This window comes from Calonectris borealis, chromosome 1 (genome assembly GCF_964195595.1).
Source record: "Calonectris borealis chromosome 1, bCalBor7.hap1.2, whole genome shotgun sequence".
In the NCBI taxonomy this organism is placed as follows: Eukaryota; Metazoa; Chordata; class Aves; order Procellariiformes; family Procellariidae; genus Calonectris; species Calonectris borealis.
In genome coordinates this window covers 217,145,258-217,163,110 of record NC_134312.1, presented here as the reverse complement: position 1 = coordinate 217,163,110, position 17,853 = coordinate 217,145,258, and the positions used below count along the sequence as shown (strand labels likewise).

The 17,853-nt window shown below is 50.3% G+C and overlaps 1 protein-coding gene across 1 annotated transcript; it reads left to right on the top strand.

Annotated features, from left to right (window-relative positions):
* The first annotated feature begins 681 nt into the window (after window positions 1–681).
* On the top strand, window positions 682–17,247 carry TSKU (tsukushi, small leucine rich proteoglycan). Its single transcript, XM_075140334.1, has 2 exons — window positions 682–764; window positions 13,814–17,247. The coding sequence occupies exon 2, from the start codon at window positions 13,821–13,823 to the stop codon at window positions 14,877–14,879; it is 1,059 nt and encodes a 352-aa protein (XP_074996435.1). The 5' UTR covers window positions 682–764; window positions 13,814–13,820; the 3' UTR covers window positions 14,880–17,247.
* Window positions 17,248–17,853: the final 606 nt, after the last annotated feature.

The window sequence follows — 17,853 nt, the reverse complement described above, 5'->3', positions numbered from 1 at the left end:
GACCGGAGAGAGCCTGGTACGTCCCTGGGAGAATTTGCAGTCTAAACTTGGCTGGCTGCTCGCTGTCGGCAGCCAGGCGCTGCAAAGGCAAAGTGGGTTAGCGTCTGCCGTCGTGCTGGCACGGGGCACGGCTCGTGTCCCTTCTTGACCCACGGGGAACCAGTCCCTGTCCCAAGAGGACACGGGAGTTGCTTGCTCACACGTGGGTTATAAATGGCCCGGCGAGGCCCTGACCTGTGCTCAGCCGTCGCCCCGCTCCGATGCAGGGTCCCTCTCCGGAGGCGGTGGGTGCGCGGGGTGAGCGATGCTCGGGACCGGGGTAGGCAGGAGGTTGGGTGGCAGCACCCGGGCGGGCTTTCCCTTGCAGCATGCTGCGGGGAGACGCTGCTGGTTTGTGAATGAATTTGAGCAGCTGCTTGCAGAGGCAGTGGGGAGCAATTACAAAATGCCCAGAGGGAACGAGGGCATGATGGACATCCCAGGGGACATTAATTTCTGACAATGAGGTGGACTGGCAGGGAAGGGTGCAGGGTTGGGGTGAGGGTCTCCTGCTCCCCTATTCTTTAAGACTGAGTGCAAGGAATAAAACAGCATTGAAAGGGTGGGAGGAAATTGGGAAAAAAGAGCTGTAAAACAAAAAAACATGCAAAAGTCGTCTTTTTTTTTTTTTTTTGGATATAGGAAAAAGCACCCTGTGCTCCCCCAGCCCCGCAGTGAACGGCAGCGTGTGCCACCCCGGTGCGAGACAGAGCCGGGAAAAAAAGGTGAGCCATCGTCTTCCGGAGGTTTAGAGTTTTCCCTCCATCCCTAACTGCTTTTTTTTTTCTCCTCTTTCAGTCTCTTCTCCCTCCTCCTCCCCGCTTGTCAGCTGGTTGGTGGGGAGAAGCAGAGGCTGGAGGGTGGGATAAGACAAGGCATCCTTGTCCAGCAGCCCTCCTGACCCCCGGCACCCCCGGGCCGTGCCCGGTAGCCGCAGCGCTGGCCGCCTGGCAGGCTATCAAAAGAAACTTCCGAACGCTGAGATGTGGAGGGCCGGGAAGAGATAAAGGCTGGCTTGAGCAAGCCGTTTCTTGTCTTAAAACTTGGCACCTGGACCTATCAAGGGGAACGTATGAATGGCTCAGCCATTCATTACAGGGAAGCCTTGAGATTTTCATTTGTATTGCAATTTTTTTTTTTTTTTTTTTTTTTAATTTCCTGGGAGTTTCCATCGTTCTCTCTTGGAGTATTTAAGATGCAGAGTGGGGAGGGGGAAGGAAATATGTGCTCTGAGAATCGCCCCGGCCTCCCCCCTCCCCGCCGCTTGCAAGAGATTAAACCAGCCTGGCTGCCTTAGCACGGGACATTCCTGAGTTGCATTAACCAGGCTGGAAATCTGCCTGTTGGAGCAGTGGCAAACTGGGAGAAAAACCCACTTTATCTTTGCCGTAGCTGAGCGAGGGGCCATGTGCTGTGTGTAATATCTGAGTGCCGGCATCTGTGGGTTTTCTTTTCCTTCCCCTTTCCCTCCTCCTCCTTCTTTTTTGCTGTCCATATATCTGGGATGCTGACTCCTCTCTTTTCTCCTGGTTTGTGCCCGGCAGCTCAAACCCAGGGGTGGGGAGGGAAATAAGGACCTTTTTTTTTTTTTTGATTTTGAATAAAAGATCCCTCATCAGGAAAGACTGAGATTTAAACGTAAAGCCCTCCTGTGGCAGATGGGTCAAAGCGGATGTGATTCCTCACCCCCATCATGTCTGAAGTGACAAACGTGCGCAGAGCTTTCTAAGTGGGGCAGGACACATCCCTGACCCAAAATCACCCGTTTTCCTCCCATCCTTGAGAATGAGATGTCTGCGGCAGGATGCATGGCAAGGCCAAGTTTCACACAGCAGGATGGAGGAGACCCTTCCTCCAAAATCCTTTAATCCCGGTGCGAAGGCTCAGTTCCCACCCAAGGTGTGTTGGACCTCCAGGACCAACCTCTTGCAACCCCTTGCAAGAGACCTCCAATTCAAAGGATTAAAGGATCACAGGGTAACTCTGAACCTGGCCAGTCTCATGCACTGTGGGAGAGCATTGCTCTTCTGGACTGTCCCCAAATGTCCCATGGTGATGTCCCTATCTCCTGTGCTCACAACATGGTACATGGTGACCTCCCCTGGCTTTGGAGGAAGGAACAGGGTGGAAGGGGCCAGCCCCACGTAGTCCATATGGGGGACACGTATGAGGATGCTGCAATTTGGGAAGCCTGTCTTTGCCGGTCAGCGAAATCAGGTCAAATTGGTTTAGGAGGTGGCTTAATATAGGGTTAAATGGTAAAGGAAGATGGTTGTGCGTGTCCTGGGTGACTTGCGGCACCTCCATGGCATGGCAGAAGTGCCACAGAGCTGTTCCAAAAACAAGGGGACAGGGATGGGGACAGGATGGAAGCAGGGGAGGTGAGCAGCATGGGTGGGCAGAGGTCCCTGAAGAGGCAGGCCTGCTGTTGGCAGCCACCGAGACTGCAGCCACGGTTTAGAGTCCACAAACACTGGTTTGAGAGGTGCTTAGATACTTTTCCACCCCAAACACCTCCCCAGATGTCCCCTTCCCTGTCCCCCAGCCTGGCTGCCCATTTTGCAGATGGCAAAACAGAGCTGGTGTCTCCAGAGTGTCCAGGCAAGGCAGGATTGGACATGGTGCACGAGGACAGTGGTGGCATTTGGCTGGACCAGTTGTGGCAGTGGCGGTGTTGCCTGGGGGCTTCTGCGCGAGGTGAGACTGGGGCGTCTTGGCTTGTGCTCCGTTCCCAGTTAAACTGGTGGGATTTGAACCTGGGGATGGTACCCCCATCCCCAACGCAGGAATGAACACCTCTCGGTCTTGGGGTTACTCAACCTGAAGGTGTCAGGAGGGAAACTGAGGCACGTGAATGGGGACTTACTGTAACATCAGCAGTGAGAAATGGGTCCTGCTGGGGACGTGGCTCTCCCAACCCGCTTTAGATGACCTTTCTCTCCAAAACCCCATGCCAACCAAGACGGACTGGAGGATCCCAGGCCAGGGAGGGGAGACAAAGAGCTAAGAAGACGCCACAACACCACGTCACTGGTGCAGTCAAGCATCATCCGGGGTGGGAACCACGGTGAGGATGATGCCCTGTTGCTAAACCCTTTGTCAGCTTTACCCAGATCCCCTTCCCCTCCCCAAATCCCCCCTTCCCAAATCTTGTAGGAGACCCGCTGGGCATAGCGAATGCCTCATGCGCTTTGCCGGGCTGGGGGCAGCTCCTGAAGCCCCGGCTGATGCTCTGCTGGGCGTTTTCACTGGCGTTCATTGTTCGCAGCACCATGTTGCAAGAATTATTGGGGTGGGGGGGGTGGGGGAGGGAAGAGAAAGGCCGGGAGGGGAACGAGACGGGAGCCTCCAGCTGTGCTGTTTGCAACAATGACGGCCAGGATTGTATTTATTATCTCCTCGGTGGAGGGTCTGCAGCTGCACGCTGAGAGCTACAGGCGGCAAAGAGGCCCGGAGATTATTGTGCATGAAAAAAAAAAAAAAACCCCAACCACAAAAATAAATAAAAAGCCCACAAAGAAGCCCTGGGCCGGCTGAGGCAGCACCGAGGGGCACCCAGCCTAACGTTGTCTCCTCGCTTTGCCCTCCCTTACTGAAGCCAGCAGTCCCGCAGGGCTGCTAGGAGAAGGGAGCTTGGGAGCTGCTGCCTTTCAGGGAGCTAAAGCCATGTGGGGTCTTCTTAAAATCCTTCTGCCAGGGCTGGAGGCATTGCCCAGTCAAAGTCCCACCAGGGCGAATTTCTTTTCCTTCTGTTTTTCGCGTGATTTCGGCTGGTGCCGCTGCCCTCTGCTTGCTGGAGCCGGGCGCGACCAAGGCACCCGTCGGAGGCAGCTGATTTGCAGCCACTTCTGTTTCGAGGAGAAAGAGCTGGAAAGCCCTAAGAGATACAGGATGATGGGGCTGCTATGAGTTCCTGGTGGGCTGTGTCTCACCAGGAAGGGCAGAGGCATCATCCTGGGATGTTCCTTCCCCTGGCACCATCCCTCCTCTCTTTTCCTTCCTTCCCCCTGCTCAGTTTATCCTCTCCAGGAGAACCCATCCATGTCCATCCATGCAGCATGGTCCTTCTGCAGCCCACTGGGGTGGTTGAAAGCAAAGCAGGTCAAGGATGTGGGGTACCTCCATAGGGGTACATCCATAGACATCACGCCTTTCCCTCATGGACCAGACAGCCGCTGGTGGGTCCTTGCAACCTGCGCTCTCCTGGGGTGGGACATGGCATGTGCCATCCCAGGGACATTCCTGGCAGGTGGCATTTCCCAACCAGGCACGATGATACGGCCAAGCAGCTCTATTAACAGTTAAAACCAAGAAGCGTCCATGGTGGTTAAGAGGTTTCTTCTCCCCATGCTGCACCTCTTAACGTTTCTTGCTGGCCTGGCGTATGGTGTTCATCCCGGAGTGCATTCCTCTTGAATTATATCATGTCTCTGGGAGCCGGAGTGCTATGAAAAAGTATCGTTGTAGCAGGAGCCGGCACAGGAACCGGCTGGGGTTGAGGATCAGGTGTGGGAGAGCATTGTCAAGGGCTGAGGCTATAGGAGAAGCTTGCTAGGATCTTTTTAGCTTTCAATAATTGACCAGTAAGAAATAAGGTCCTGCCTCAGGTGTTTTATGCTTTAAAAATTCACGTCAGCTTGTCGGCTTTCTTAGTCTGACACCAGGAATGGTCGGAGAGGAGGGGGAAGCATGTGCAACCCCGACGTTGCAGACGAAACTGCGATCCATCATTTTTAAATTGATCTTTTGCAAAGGGGGATGCAGCCCTGAAGAAGGAGGATTTAATCCTCCCAGGGTTACTGCTGTGATTTGGGTAAAGCCTGGGTACTCGCAGCCTCCCTCCATGCATCACGGCGAGCCCTTGGGCATCGGAGATGCTGGGGCAGGGGGATCTGTTGGTAGCTTCAGCAGGTCCCTCTACAGCAAAATGCAGTAGGGATGGTGTAAAACTCGGTGTAAGCTTCTCCCTTTGCTGTGAAGCGCAATGCCGAAGGGCTGGTTCGTAAACCTATTTGTGCCAAAATAACTCCTCTGCAACGGAGACCTCCCGTTCTGGGATGTGGCGCTGGGTTTGTGATAAAGATCCTGTTCGGGCTGAGTTTGAGGCGATTAAGAAAAATATTTGTGTTCCCGGCTGAGATGAGGTCTGTGTTACGCTCAGCAAGTGCTGGGATAGCGAGACCTCCCGTGCCTGGAAACGCTCGCTGTTACAAAGCAGAGGGGGAGGACGGGAAGCAGGGGCTGTCGGGGGGTAAAAGGATTCGGGGTGGTCACCCCCGGGGTGATGCTGGAGCAGGAGAAAGCCCTGAGCTCCTGCATCACTTGCAGGCACCTTGATCCCGCGCATCCCGGGCTGCTGGGAACGGGCGTGCGGCTGCCGATGCTCCCAGTTTGAGTGGTCCTGCAGCTGGCATAGCCAGGAGGCAACGGTGGGGCCAGGATGCCTCCGCTCCAGAGGCTTGGCAAACTTCATTTCCTTTCGGGAACGCCTCCTCCAGGCACAAGCACAGCTCAGCGTGAGGCTGGCGAACAAAATTGCTTTCCAAAGCCACGGGAGACTATTTCCCCATCCCCGAATAAAACCGCTATTAACCTGACAGCTTCCTGGGCTGAGCGGGGAAGGGGGATTTTTGTGCAAAACCCTGGTGCAGCGGTGATTTAATTCCTAATTTGCCCGTGCTGGAGGTCGCACCGACTTTTTCGCACTCGAGGTGAAATTGCCGGGAGTTGGGCTGTTGTTTGCTTCCAAGCTGTGGCTTTTTGAGGCAAACAGCTCTCGGGGCGGCAGAAATTGTCCGTATTTCAGCTGCCGATATAAATCAGCTGGAACTCGCCGTATGGGCTGGCAGACCTGCCCGCACAGGTTTTCTTTTGTCAGAGCCCAAAATACACCGCGCCGCACCTTGATTTCCTCCTTGGGGGGGATGAGGGATGCGGGGGGAGAGATTGCACAAGTGGAATAAACTATTAGCTGTTTAAACACTAGGATGATAAATTACCCATTGCTTCTCACAAAGCAGATGGGATTTGTGACATTAACAGTTGGAGCAAAGACTATTTTAATGGGGCTCTCCATTTCTTTTCTAAAGAAAGGACAATTTTTTTTTTTTTTTAATTTTAAAGAAAAAAATAGGGCAGAGGCGGTTTCAGCTGAGCAAGGGGCGGCATCACATGTTTGAAAACAAACCCATAGTGTGAAGCCGTAGGATTTGGAGGTGCTGGGTTCCCTCTTGATAATCCCATATGTCTCCTCTGCAGGTGGGTTGAGGGGTTGCTTGGGTTTGGCTTTGGGCTTGTGAAATGCTTCTGATGCTTAATTTGGCTTTGCTCTTGCTAATCTTATCTATCCCATCCCCTGTAATGTCCATGAAAATCTCCCTGAAGGTGGGAGATCCATTCTTCTCCCTGAAGGACAGGAGATCGGTGGGATGCTGGTTAATCATTGTGGTTTGGGCTCAGCAGTTTCTCTATGTACGGAGCTGAGAAAAGTTAATGCAGATAACTGAGATATGGGGAAAATGAGGAACGGTGTCTTGGTTTTGCCTTCCTCGGCCCTTCTGGCTGTCCACACCCCAAATTCCATGGTTTTTTTGGTGAGATTCAAGTCTTGCAAAGATAGACTTGATGCAGAGCAATGTGGTTCTTGTCCAGATCTGGGAGCAGCATCTCACCTCTCTTTATGGCAGTTTTGTCCCCTCTTGAAATCACCTAAACGGGAACAAAGCACCCTGCAGAGCAAATGAACCACTGGCTCAAGATCTGCTTGTCTTGGCTACCTCCTGTGATCCCTGGGGACCCACAGGTCAGTGAGGGGAAATCCCGTCCTGAGCCCACCCGTCCCCATCACATCACCCACCCTGGTCTGCCTTAAATACAACCAGGTCTCTGCATTGAGGGAGGAGAGACGACTTTTTCTTTCCATCCCCAGTTTGGTGCCTATTGTATATTATTCTTGCATAGCCTGGTAACGTAGATTCCTGATACCACTGGGTTAATTACTTGCTAACGACTCCCCCTTTGGTGGTGGGGCTCTTGACTGAATGCAAAGGAGGTGCTTTCACATCCATTATTAGAAGTCATTAAAGCAGAAAGGAATTCATAGAGAAATATTTTCTTTTTTTTTTCCTCGTTCCCTGCATTTAATTCTGATTTTCCCCAGCGAGTGGGAAAATGGAGCAAAAAGCATTCAGGCACCTACAGGGTGATTTTACCTCCTGTTCAGGCCCTCGACGTCTCTTTACATTGAGCCATAAGGGCTAAAGGCACCATCCCAGTGGCTGAGTTTCCCCCCATCCCAATGCTTGCATGCGTTGGTGGGGGAAATAGGGTGAGGAGAAGACGACTGGGGGTTGCACATCCCCTTCTTTATATCCTGATGAGTAATTGGGGATGGCTCTGCTGTCTAAACAGCTTTGCACTTCCCACTGATAAAACCACCAGTGTGAAGTGAAGGGTGATAACTTATCACTCAAAAGCGACTTGTGCAATGGCTCCTGATGATGGGCTCCGTGAAATCAAGCTGAATTTAGAAGAGCCAAGGGACTCATTCTCATCCTGCTGTCACTGACACCTAGAGTAACTCCACTGAACTCCCCTAAACCCATCTAAGCAAATGCAGGATCAAACCTAAATAGCAGGTACTTCTTGGATTCTCATTAGCTCTCCTCTCCCTAAATCCAAGAAATCACAAATACTGAGTATAAAACCAGAACCAGTATTTGCAAAGCATACCCCAAACCAGCAAAACAACAAAAATGGATCAGAAAGCCCTGTTCCCCTTTACACCAAAACTCCTTTGTGAAGAAGCATTATTTGGTTTAATAAGCTTTACAGCTCTTTGCGGCACGCGTGCGGGGACCCCTTCTGCAGGGAAGAGCCGGTGTCTGAAGCAGGCAGAGTAAAAGCTTGGATGACCTTTACTTTCAATGGATTCACACAAAAAAAAAAAAGAGTAACCTTGTCAGCAGCAGTTTCTCTGTCACGTGAGGGGTGTGTGCTTGCGAGTTAAGGGATTAATAGTCTCCGGTTGTCGGCTGGTTTGAACCAGCTTTGCTGTCGGCTCACATTGGCGCGTGGGATCTGGAGACCGGGCTGCGATTGCATCTGTGGCGTCATTTGGACTCAGCCCGGGAGAGTCCAGACTGGAAAAGTGTAGCTGTTGCTACACTTTATTCAATAATTATTCCTATTTTACAGAATAATTAATGGGGGGCAGGGGGGGGGGGAACGTCTCTGAAGTACTTTTGTTGTTGGAGAAGCAACTCAGGAGCATCCTGCTGCTCCAGATCCCAGCTGCCTCTCAGAGCCTCCCAAGTATTTAAAGAAAGAAAGAGCCAACTATCTTTTTTTTTTTTTTGCAGTCTGGAGGATTTATGGCCTCTATCACAACCTATGCAGCTTGTTTCGCTTTCCAATAGCGTTCCCTTTCCCCTGCCCTCAATTAGTGCATGCAGCCAAGTGGGCCTTGTGGGCTTTGCTATAAAGACTTTGCTTTTTGTTCACTTGGCTGATGCAAGAGACAGAAGACAATCCCTAAATTTTCTTCCTGATGAAATATTGTTGCTAATCCAACTCCTCCGTCCTTTGCTAGAACAGCAACTCTATTTGGGATAGGCAGACTCCAGCCTTTCCTTTTTTTTGCCTTTTTCCTTTAAAGGTTGCTATATGTGTTGTTAACCCAGAATTAATCCGGCAGCAGATTGGCAAGAAACCTGGAAATTACCAGGATCGATCCACCGCATCTTAGACACACGGGGCTTCATGTCATAGCTGATCTGCTGTTGAAAAGACAGGTCCTGTTTTCCCCATTCCTGTGTCAGACTGGTAACCCCGCGGCTGGAAAACTGACTCACCAAAGGGGGAAAAGGAAGATGAGGTTTTTTGTTGGATGAGTGAGCTGAATTGATTCATCTTGGGTGCACCTGGTTGTTGGGTGGGACTTGGGTTTGGAGGAGGCAGCCAGGTGTGGGGTGGGAACCGGCAGCCCAAGGAGAGCAGGCGTCCCTCTCCACCATGGTCAAGGGAGAGATGGGGCATCTCCAAGAATGGGTTTGGTCTTAGGTGGCTTTCATCCCCTTTTGGAGCAATTTCTTTCTCTTCACACCACCGTAGAGACAACCTGCACTTCTTAGTTAAGCCTCATTGGGTGACTTTGGGTCTTCAGCCCCGATTCCAGCTGCATTTCAGCTGATGCTTTGCCAAATGAGATGTTGGGGGAGGCCGAGGAGCGCAGCATGAACAGGGGGGACGTCTCCTGACTCCATCAAACAACGAACTGTCAAACACCTCCCTCTTGTATTATTTTTTAATTAGTCCTTGATTTTTGGCTGTAGGGATTTCTGGCTTGGTGGTTGCCAGGGCAACCGGAGGTAGCCTAGGTAGCATCCTCTTCATCTCCGCATTCCCGAGGGGGGGGACCAGTCCCCAAGCAATGGGCTTCCGTTCAGGGCGGGATGTGTCAGCACATCTCCCTTGGGTGGGAACGAGGTGGCAAAGTCTCAGCTGTGGATTTGGGAAGACTAGTGAGAAAAGTCTTTAGGGAAGGGGAGAGGGAGGAAATCAAGTGCAGTGAGAAGAGTGAATTTGCAACAACACCGTAACAGGGCTTTCCTCTCTCCCACCCCCCCGACCATCAGCTGAGACCTGGGTTTCCTTTGCAGTCTAGTTTTAAAATCAGATTTAAACTTCTTTTTTTGGCAGGGAAATCTCAATGTGAGGTGAGATTATGCAGAGGATGAGCAGAGCAGGGAGGAGGCATCAGGGCATCTGCAGGCTCAGGGAAAGATGTGGGATCTGGGGAGAAGGCTAGCACCCTGCTAGGAGCTTGGTCCAACCTTGGCTCTGTTACCCACCACTGCATCTCCTTGGGGTTGTCTCAGGATATTTGCTGTGTAGAAAGGACGAGCGAGATACAAAGACCAGAGCCCTGCAACCACTCCGGGCACCTGAAACGTGGGGGACAATGCTGCACCCCCAGCATCTCCTGTTGAAATCAGTGGGTATAACAAGGCCCCCAGAGCTGTCAGATGGCCAAAATTTATCCCTGGGATCTCTCCACCCCACAACAGCCATAGAAATGAAGAGGTCATGGCTGAACCAGCCTGAGAGGGGACTGTTTTCTCCCGGTGGCTTTCCCCTCGCCATCCCAGGTGATGGGGCTGGTAGTTTCTGGCTCGTGGTTGTTTCCTCCAGGTGAATCTCTCCAGTGCTGCAGGAGGATAACTCATCTTCCTTTTACGAGGGGATACCTTGGCTTCTTGCCTTTATCAACAGAGCAGCTCATAGGCAGCAATCCAAAGGCAATTTGATGCGGTTTCAAATGCACGCTGTACACAGATGAACTGTAAATGCCTGCGGCATGTTTCTTTCCCCATTTCAAAGAGCGCTATCGATTGCTCCATGCACTGATGAAGCATGCCTGTACCTGACTAAGCTCTTCGTTGATTATCTGGCAATGCAGGAGTCTCTTTCTTGGACTGGAAGATGACCAGTACCTTCATTTCTCCTATCTTTTAGCAGAGCTATTGGCCAAGTGGCTTGTTAGCCTATGAATGCTTCATGCTGCTCCGTAAGGGAGTTTTTAACTGGTAGTAATGGATGGTATCTCATCTGCAAAGCAATTGCACAGCCAGTAAGGGAGAATTTGGGGCAGTGCTGTGAGGAGGGAAGAGGCAATAGATGTTGTGCAAATACCTAAGCTGAGCTTTGTGTACTGCATTTCAGCTGCGTAATGTTTCGGGCTTGCTGCTGGCTGGAGCCATGGATGTTGCAGTGGGAGTCACTGTGTCTGCCCACTTCTGGCGATCATTTTTGAGGCTGATTGGGAAGGGAATTCCCATGTCAAAAGGGGTTTGAGCAGCCGCATATCAAAGTCCAGTGTTGGCTTTGATTCTTCTGTCAGTTAAACTAAGACTTTGGAGATTGCCCTCTTGGTTTTCTTCAGGTGGCCCAGCAGGAGCCCGTGAAGGTCTTAAGAGTCCTCAGAAAGCCAAATCTCACACTGATGTGTCTTTGGACCTGCTGGGGTCTGATCCAGCTGCCACCGGAGCCAACAGAATGCCATGAGGAACTGAGCTGGGCTTTCGAAGGAGAAGTTATAAGAAGTTATATCTTATAAGAAAGATGATGGCAAACTTTTTAGCAGGGCCTGTTGCGACAGGACAAGGGGGAGTGGTTTTAAACTAAAAGAGGAGAGATTTAGACTGGATATAAGGAAGAAATGTTTTACGATGAGGGTGGTGAAACACTGGCACAGGTTGCCCAGAGAGGTGGTAGATGCCCCATCCCTGGAAACATTCCAGGTCAGGTTGGACAGGGCTCTGAGCAACCTCATCTAGTTGAAGATGTCCCTGCCCACGGCAGGGGCGTTGGACTAGATGACCTTTAAAGGTCCCTTTCAACCCAAACTATTCTATGATTCTAAGTTAGGAGGCGCTTTCCCTGTTGAGACATCAAGTGGGAATAGCCACTGGGAGGGATTTCGGAGAAGAAATACCAGTAGACTGAGCTGACACGCCGGTAATTCCCTGTACATGAGACATTTAACATTTGGATTTTTGCTTTTTGACTTTCCAAAGAGCTCCCCACTGCTGTAATTTCCCCTGGTAATAAAACATTTCAGTGTGTTCCAAATGCAGCTTCGTGAAAAAAAAAAAGTGTTATTTAGTTTAGGAGGAACTGCAGAAGGGAGCAAGCTATGGTCTGTCTGCACAGAACCAGAGGGGATCAGCCTTGATGTCGTTAGGAAAGGGATATCTGGAAACGTGTCTGCAGAAGGGAGCTCTACCCCCTGCGTCCCCTCTGCACACATATGTGTTTTCTCAAGAAACAGTCGAACGGGCTGGGACTAGGGCTCATTTTACTGATTTTCTGTTGTTTCTATAGAATAATGGACCCCGGAGGACTGCGTGTTGGCCTTTAGCAATGCTTTGGTTGCAGGCTTTTTGGCCAGAATCCCAATTTCTGCTCTCTATTTGCAGGAGGTCTGGGAGTTACCGCCAGACAAGTCATATCAGTGATCAGGACAATATTTTTGCAACGCTTTTTCCCCTTTGCACTTCTTTTGCACATTGGCAAGTAGTCCTTGGTCTGTCTCCTGGGAAGGAGAGCAGGGCCAAGAAGACCATGCTGAAAAGGGAGAGAAACTGCTGCCAAGGGGTGGGTGAGGGGAGATGAAGTGTGAACTTCTAGGAAATGGTCCTGGGAAGGTGCAAGGGCTGTGGGGAAGGCACCTCAGCCAGATCAAAGGGTGTGTGGGAAAGGTGATACTGCAATGAAGTTAATAAAGTGCTTTTAAACAGCGGTGGGAAAGGTGAGAATAGAGACCGGGGGGGCTGAGGTGGGGATAAGAACACACGTTTAAAGGGGATTTATTTTTTTTTTTTTTTAGCTAAATGAGTGCTTGGCACGTGAGTCTCTGTTTATCACCAGCAGCACAGCTGAAGAGCGGTGCTGATGGATCCGCTTGCCTGGTTTGGTGGGAATTTTTGTTGCCAGCCCCCTGGAGACCTTGTTTGTAAGGCATGAGGAGCCATCACCCATGACTGCAATGGGAACCAACGAGGACAGCCCTTGCTGCCTCTGCTGACCTGCAAGATGCTGGCACGCTCCAATTTACCTTCTCCAGAGATGCAGAGCTAAAGCTTTTTTGGCTGGCTGTTGAAATCACGCAGCTGCTGATGCCCACAGTTGTGTGGAGGAGCCGTTAGGATGCGACCTGAAGAGGTCCAGCAAAGCCGGTGAGGTGCAGATCAGCTCTCTTCCTCCCTCGACTGTGACGATGGAGGGACAGAAACGTCTTAGATGGAAAAGTGTCAAAACTTGAGGGGTGGAGAAAGCTCCTTGCTTGCTGGCATCGTTAATCAGAGAGAATACTTAATGTAATTAGCAAAGACTCTCCAGAGGCTCTATATGAAACAAATTGGCTGTCTCCACCCGATGCCTGTGCAGAACGCTGGGCCCACCACAGCAGAGTCTGGGTTAGACTGAGCAGTCCTTGGTTCCTCTGCTTCGGCAAGCGAGGAGCCAAGTAGCCGTTGTCTGTCCTGCCTGCCACCAGCCCGAGGAGGGTTGGTTTTAGCCCTCTTTTTTAGCCAGTTGACATAAAGCAATGATCCTACTTCTAAATTTGGACCTGAAGTCTAAGGAAGGGAGACGTGCTGTCCATTTGGGCAGTGGGCAGCTGGGCTTTCTAGCTGTTCATTCTGGAGGATGTTCTGATGATGCCGTCATCTCTGTCATCTATAGGAAATTTGAACAGAGCTTTGGTTTTTCCTTCCCTGATAAGGGTTTTGGTCACCTAAGTCTCCCGCTTGGTGCACAGCCTACATGATTTCGCCAACCTGTCAATGCAGGGTCTTGAACCCAGCGCTCCCAAACCTCACATGGATGCCCTGACACGAAGACCTCTGTGTGCTGAAGTTTGCCGGGCTGTAAAATGACTCAGGGTTTGAGCTGTCATTTAGCTTCTTCCATGGTCCAGTCAAAAGGATGCATGTTGGATAGATCTTGCTTTAAGGCAGCTAATTTCCAGTTGTGTCTTAACTTGCTTATATCTGCAGAGACTGTTAACCCAGTATTTTTTTATCCATTAAGTTCCCAGTGGGGTTCACAACATGAGAGACAACGTGTTGGGACATCCATGCTATTTGAGGGTATACTTAATCTAACCCTTTGGAAAGATAGAGAAGACTGCACGACTCAAACTGTTACACATCTTCAATGAAGTAATTTTGTATGGCAATTAAATCTATTTTCTTATCATCTTGTTTTCCAGGTCAACAATGCAGTTCCTAGCCTGGTTCAATTTGCTGCTTCTCCTTCCTTGTTTTGGTACCACCAAAACCTGCTTCCCTGGCTGCCACTGCGAAGTGGAAAGCTTTGGTCTCTTTGACAGCTTTAGTTTGACCAAGGTGGACTGCAGTGGAATAGGCTCACACATTGTTCCTGTCCCAATCCCTCTGGATACCTCCTACTTGGATCTATCATCAAACAAACTGGAAACAATCAATGAATCGATGCTTACTGGCCCTGGATACACCACCTTGGTGAGCCTCGACCTGAGCTACAACAAAATTGCCAAGATTTCCTCCACAACCTTCTCCAGGCTTCGGTACCTGGAGTCCTTGGATCTGAGTCATAACTCTCTGGAAGTCCTTCCAGAGGACTGTTTCTCCAGTTCTCCTCTGGGCGACATAGATTTGAGCAATAACAAGCTTTTGGATATAGCTATGGACATTTTTGCTTCAAAAGGTCAAGGAAAACCCCTGAATGTGGATCTATCCAATAATATGCTCAGCACAATTACGAGGCACCGTGAAAAGAGCATCCCCAACATTCAGAACTTAAATCTTTCTGGAAACAAGCTAACGGCTGTGCCAAACCTTCAAGGGATTCCTCTCCGATACTTAAATCTTGACGGGAATCCTCTAGTCAATATTGAGAAAGGAGGCTTCACGGGGCTGAAAGATTTGATTCATTTATCCCTCAGCAGCCTGCATGGCTTTGAAGAGTTATCTCCTTATAGCTTCAAGGAACTACCAGCCCTCCAAGTTCTGGATTTATCCAGCAATCCCGACCTGAAGTCACTGACTGCTGAAGTTATCTTTGGTCTGAACTCTCTACAAGAGCTCAACCTCTCTGGGACAGGCGTGTCATCCTTGCCAAAAACTGTGCTGAAATATCTGCCTTCCATCAAAAGCATCACCTTGGAGAAGAACATACAGTGTCTTAAGACGATCAAAGAAGGACAGTACCACCGACAAATTGGGCTGACTAAAAAAGAGGTCCTCAGTTGCCACGACAGCCACGGGTCCGTAGCGGCGGCGCCTTATGTTTTGTGATGAAACTGGGGAGAACGGGTGGGGAAGGGAGGGCGGGGGGCCGTGGGATTTGTACAGATGTCGGACTGAGATGGCTTGCAGTGTGCCTTTTGTAAAACTGTCAATAATTTATATATTTGTATATGCCAATACTTGATTGTTTGTGGACTTTATAAACTCTCAAATCCTGGCCCGCATCATCTGCAGGCTCCAGATTTTGCCCAATGCATCGAGGTCCTGCATGCAGCCCGTTAGCTCAAGAGCGGTGTTGCTGGACAACGGGGACCAAGCTGCTCTGTAGGTCCCAGGGCAGAACAGCCAGTCTGGAGCAAACCTTCGTGCCCCAGACACGTTTGTAGGAGCAAAGCTACGTCTCTCCAGAGCACACACCAAAACATACCGACTCTGTAGCTGCTTGCTTACAAACCCATGCATCATCCATTTTTTTAATTATTACCCCCCAAGAAGTGCCTTCTGGATGTTGCCTTCATTAGCAGCACCCTGTTCCCTGTCGTGCACTTTCAGTCTTGAAGAAACATTTCCAGACAAACCTGAATACAGGGTGCTCCTAATGTGCTGCTTTTTACATGTTATTTGCATAGGTGTGTGATGAACATTGAGTAAGTCGAGAACTTTTCCCACAATTTTCTCTGTATTTTCCCATCTTGATCCTTCTCACATCAAATTACTTCAGGTCCAACCTTGGCAACCTCCCATCTTTCTAACTGTAGCGAAGTATTGCTCAGAGATGATGTGCAGCGGAGCAAGGGAAGCAGAGGGGTCTGCCAACAGCCGCATCTCACCCAGGAACCAGCCTCCGATGAAGCGAATTAACTGAGCTGTAGCCTAGCTTAAAAAAAAAAAAAAATCCCTTCTCCCTTTCCGGGGAAGCTTGGAAGAAAAGCTTGACAGGGATTCTCGTCTTGACGACCTCATCAAACCAAGACGCAGACCCAGAGGACGTGAGAGTAAACGGTTTCCATGCTGACGTTCCCCCATCCGAACATCTGCGACTCAGCTGGGCTCGTGTGAGGCAATTTCCAGCGCCGAAACACTCTCCAGAACGTGCCAGGGGAGGAATTAACACTGACGCCTGCGACCCTGGAGCGCTTTGCCTATCAGGGGAAAGATCTTGGGTTTTTTTTTTTTCCAGAGTTGTGGCTTTTCTTTCTTTCACACAGCTCCTTGGCTGCCAGCTGAAATCTGATTAAAAGCCTGATCCTCAGAGATTTCGTCATTTTTTCCTTCGTTTCTGAAATGCTAGCGAAGCAAAGGGGAACCCCTCTTGTCCCCCTTCTCCTCCAGGCTAGGAGAAAGCAGGGGAAGGCAGCACAGCTTGACTCAATGCCGTCTGTGAAGCCTTCAACCTGCTTAAAGGAGCTCCTGCAGTGGAGGTGTCTGCTGAGGTCTGGTCCATACCTGGCACGGTCTGGTCCATACCTGGCATGTTCTGTCCTGGGGATGGGAAGGGGTGTTGTGGATGGGGGTCCTGCTCGGGTTGGTGTGCAGCTTGGTCTCTAAACCCAACCTTGCATCAGGGCAACCTTCAATGTCTGAAGCTGGTTTAGGGAGGTCCACGCAAAGGTGATGCAGATATAAACCTATTCCACAACCCTCCTTGGGAGTGTTGGGAGGAGCTCAGGCTTCGTCCTCACACCCCCGAAGGTCTTTGCAAATGAAAACCCTATTGCTCAAAGCAGCTGTCTCCAGGCATGGTTGAAACCCACTGAGCCCATAAAAGCCAGAGGCAACACCTCACTTTGGATACTGAAATCCTTCTCCCACATTTTCATCCATCTCCTTTTCAATGATTTGTTTGCGGACCTTAGGGTGGGATTTTAACACTTTCTTTCAGTGCTGGGGGTTTTCCCCCTCTGCTGACCCTTTGCAATGCTCCACCAGCCTTCACAGTCACAAGAAACATTGATTTTTCTTAAAAAGGCAACGGGACTGCCTACAGGCAGGGATCTGGAGGGGAACAGCAACCAACTGCAGTGCAAGACGGGGGCAGTTTGAGAGGGAGGAAGTGGTTTTTTAGTGGATCTTGCCTTTTTAAGAGAATTCTTTTCTGCTGGCAGAAAATGTAATTTTAAAAAAAGTTGTTTAATTTTATAAGTCTGTACGTAGATTAAATGTTTCGGGGGTCACATACCGTCAACGTTACCGTCTTTGCACCACTGTGGTAAATTTAAAACCCAGTGTGACAATCCAATTGAAGACTGCAAGATTTCCTTGTGTAATCTCACGCTAGCTGCTAGCTAAATAAGTCTTAGCAAAAGCTGGCAAATACCGTTGTTGTGTTAGTTTGGGTTTTTTTAAAGAACCTCTGCAGCATTGTAAGGCTTTGTGATTACTCACAATATAATAAAGTGATTTGGAGGAGAATAAATCCAGATCCCCCGGATTTATTGCCTTAGTGCTGGGAAGGCGGCAGCTGTCGTTGGGTCTGAAGTGCAAGACGGCTTCTCTCCTTGCTCTGCTCAGCCCCACCAGCCTCACGAGCGTTGCATCTCCAAACTGGGGGCAGGATTTGTCCCGCTGTGTTTGGCTCACTGGGCTCCTCGCTGGCAGAAATGCTTGAGAGCTTCACTGGCTGATTCAAAGGAAATTATGGACACGTGGCAGTGAAGAAGCACAAGAGTATCTGGAGCAAATTTCCTGCTCCAGGATCTGCTCCAAAGCTTGTCAGAGATGGTGGGGAATCTCTTCATGGATTTGGCCGATGTGGGACACAGTCTGCTAGGGTTGAAAGGCTGGATTTGCAGAATGGGTGATGCAGGGAGAGCCCACGAGCTGTTTCACAAGACGATGGGGATGAAAGGAAGCGAATGGGTACAGGAGCGATGCCACGGCACAGAAAGCTGCATGCTGCCAGACCGCAGAGCTTTCGGCGGTGGGATACGCGTGGTCCAGCTTCAGCACCGCTCTCTGAGGAGCGGGGGCTGCTGCATGGAGGGCTAAGAGCGTGCAGAGCCATTGCAAGTAAAGAATAAAT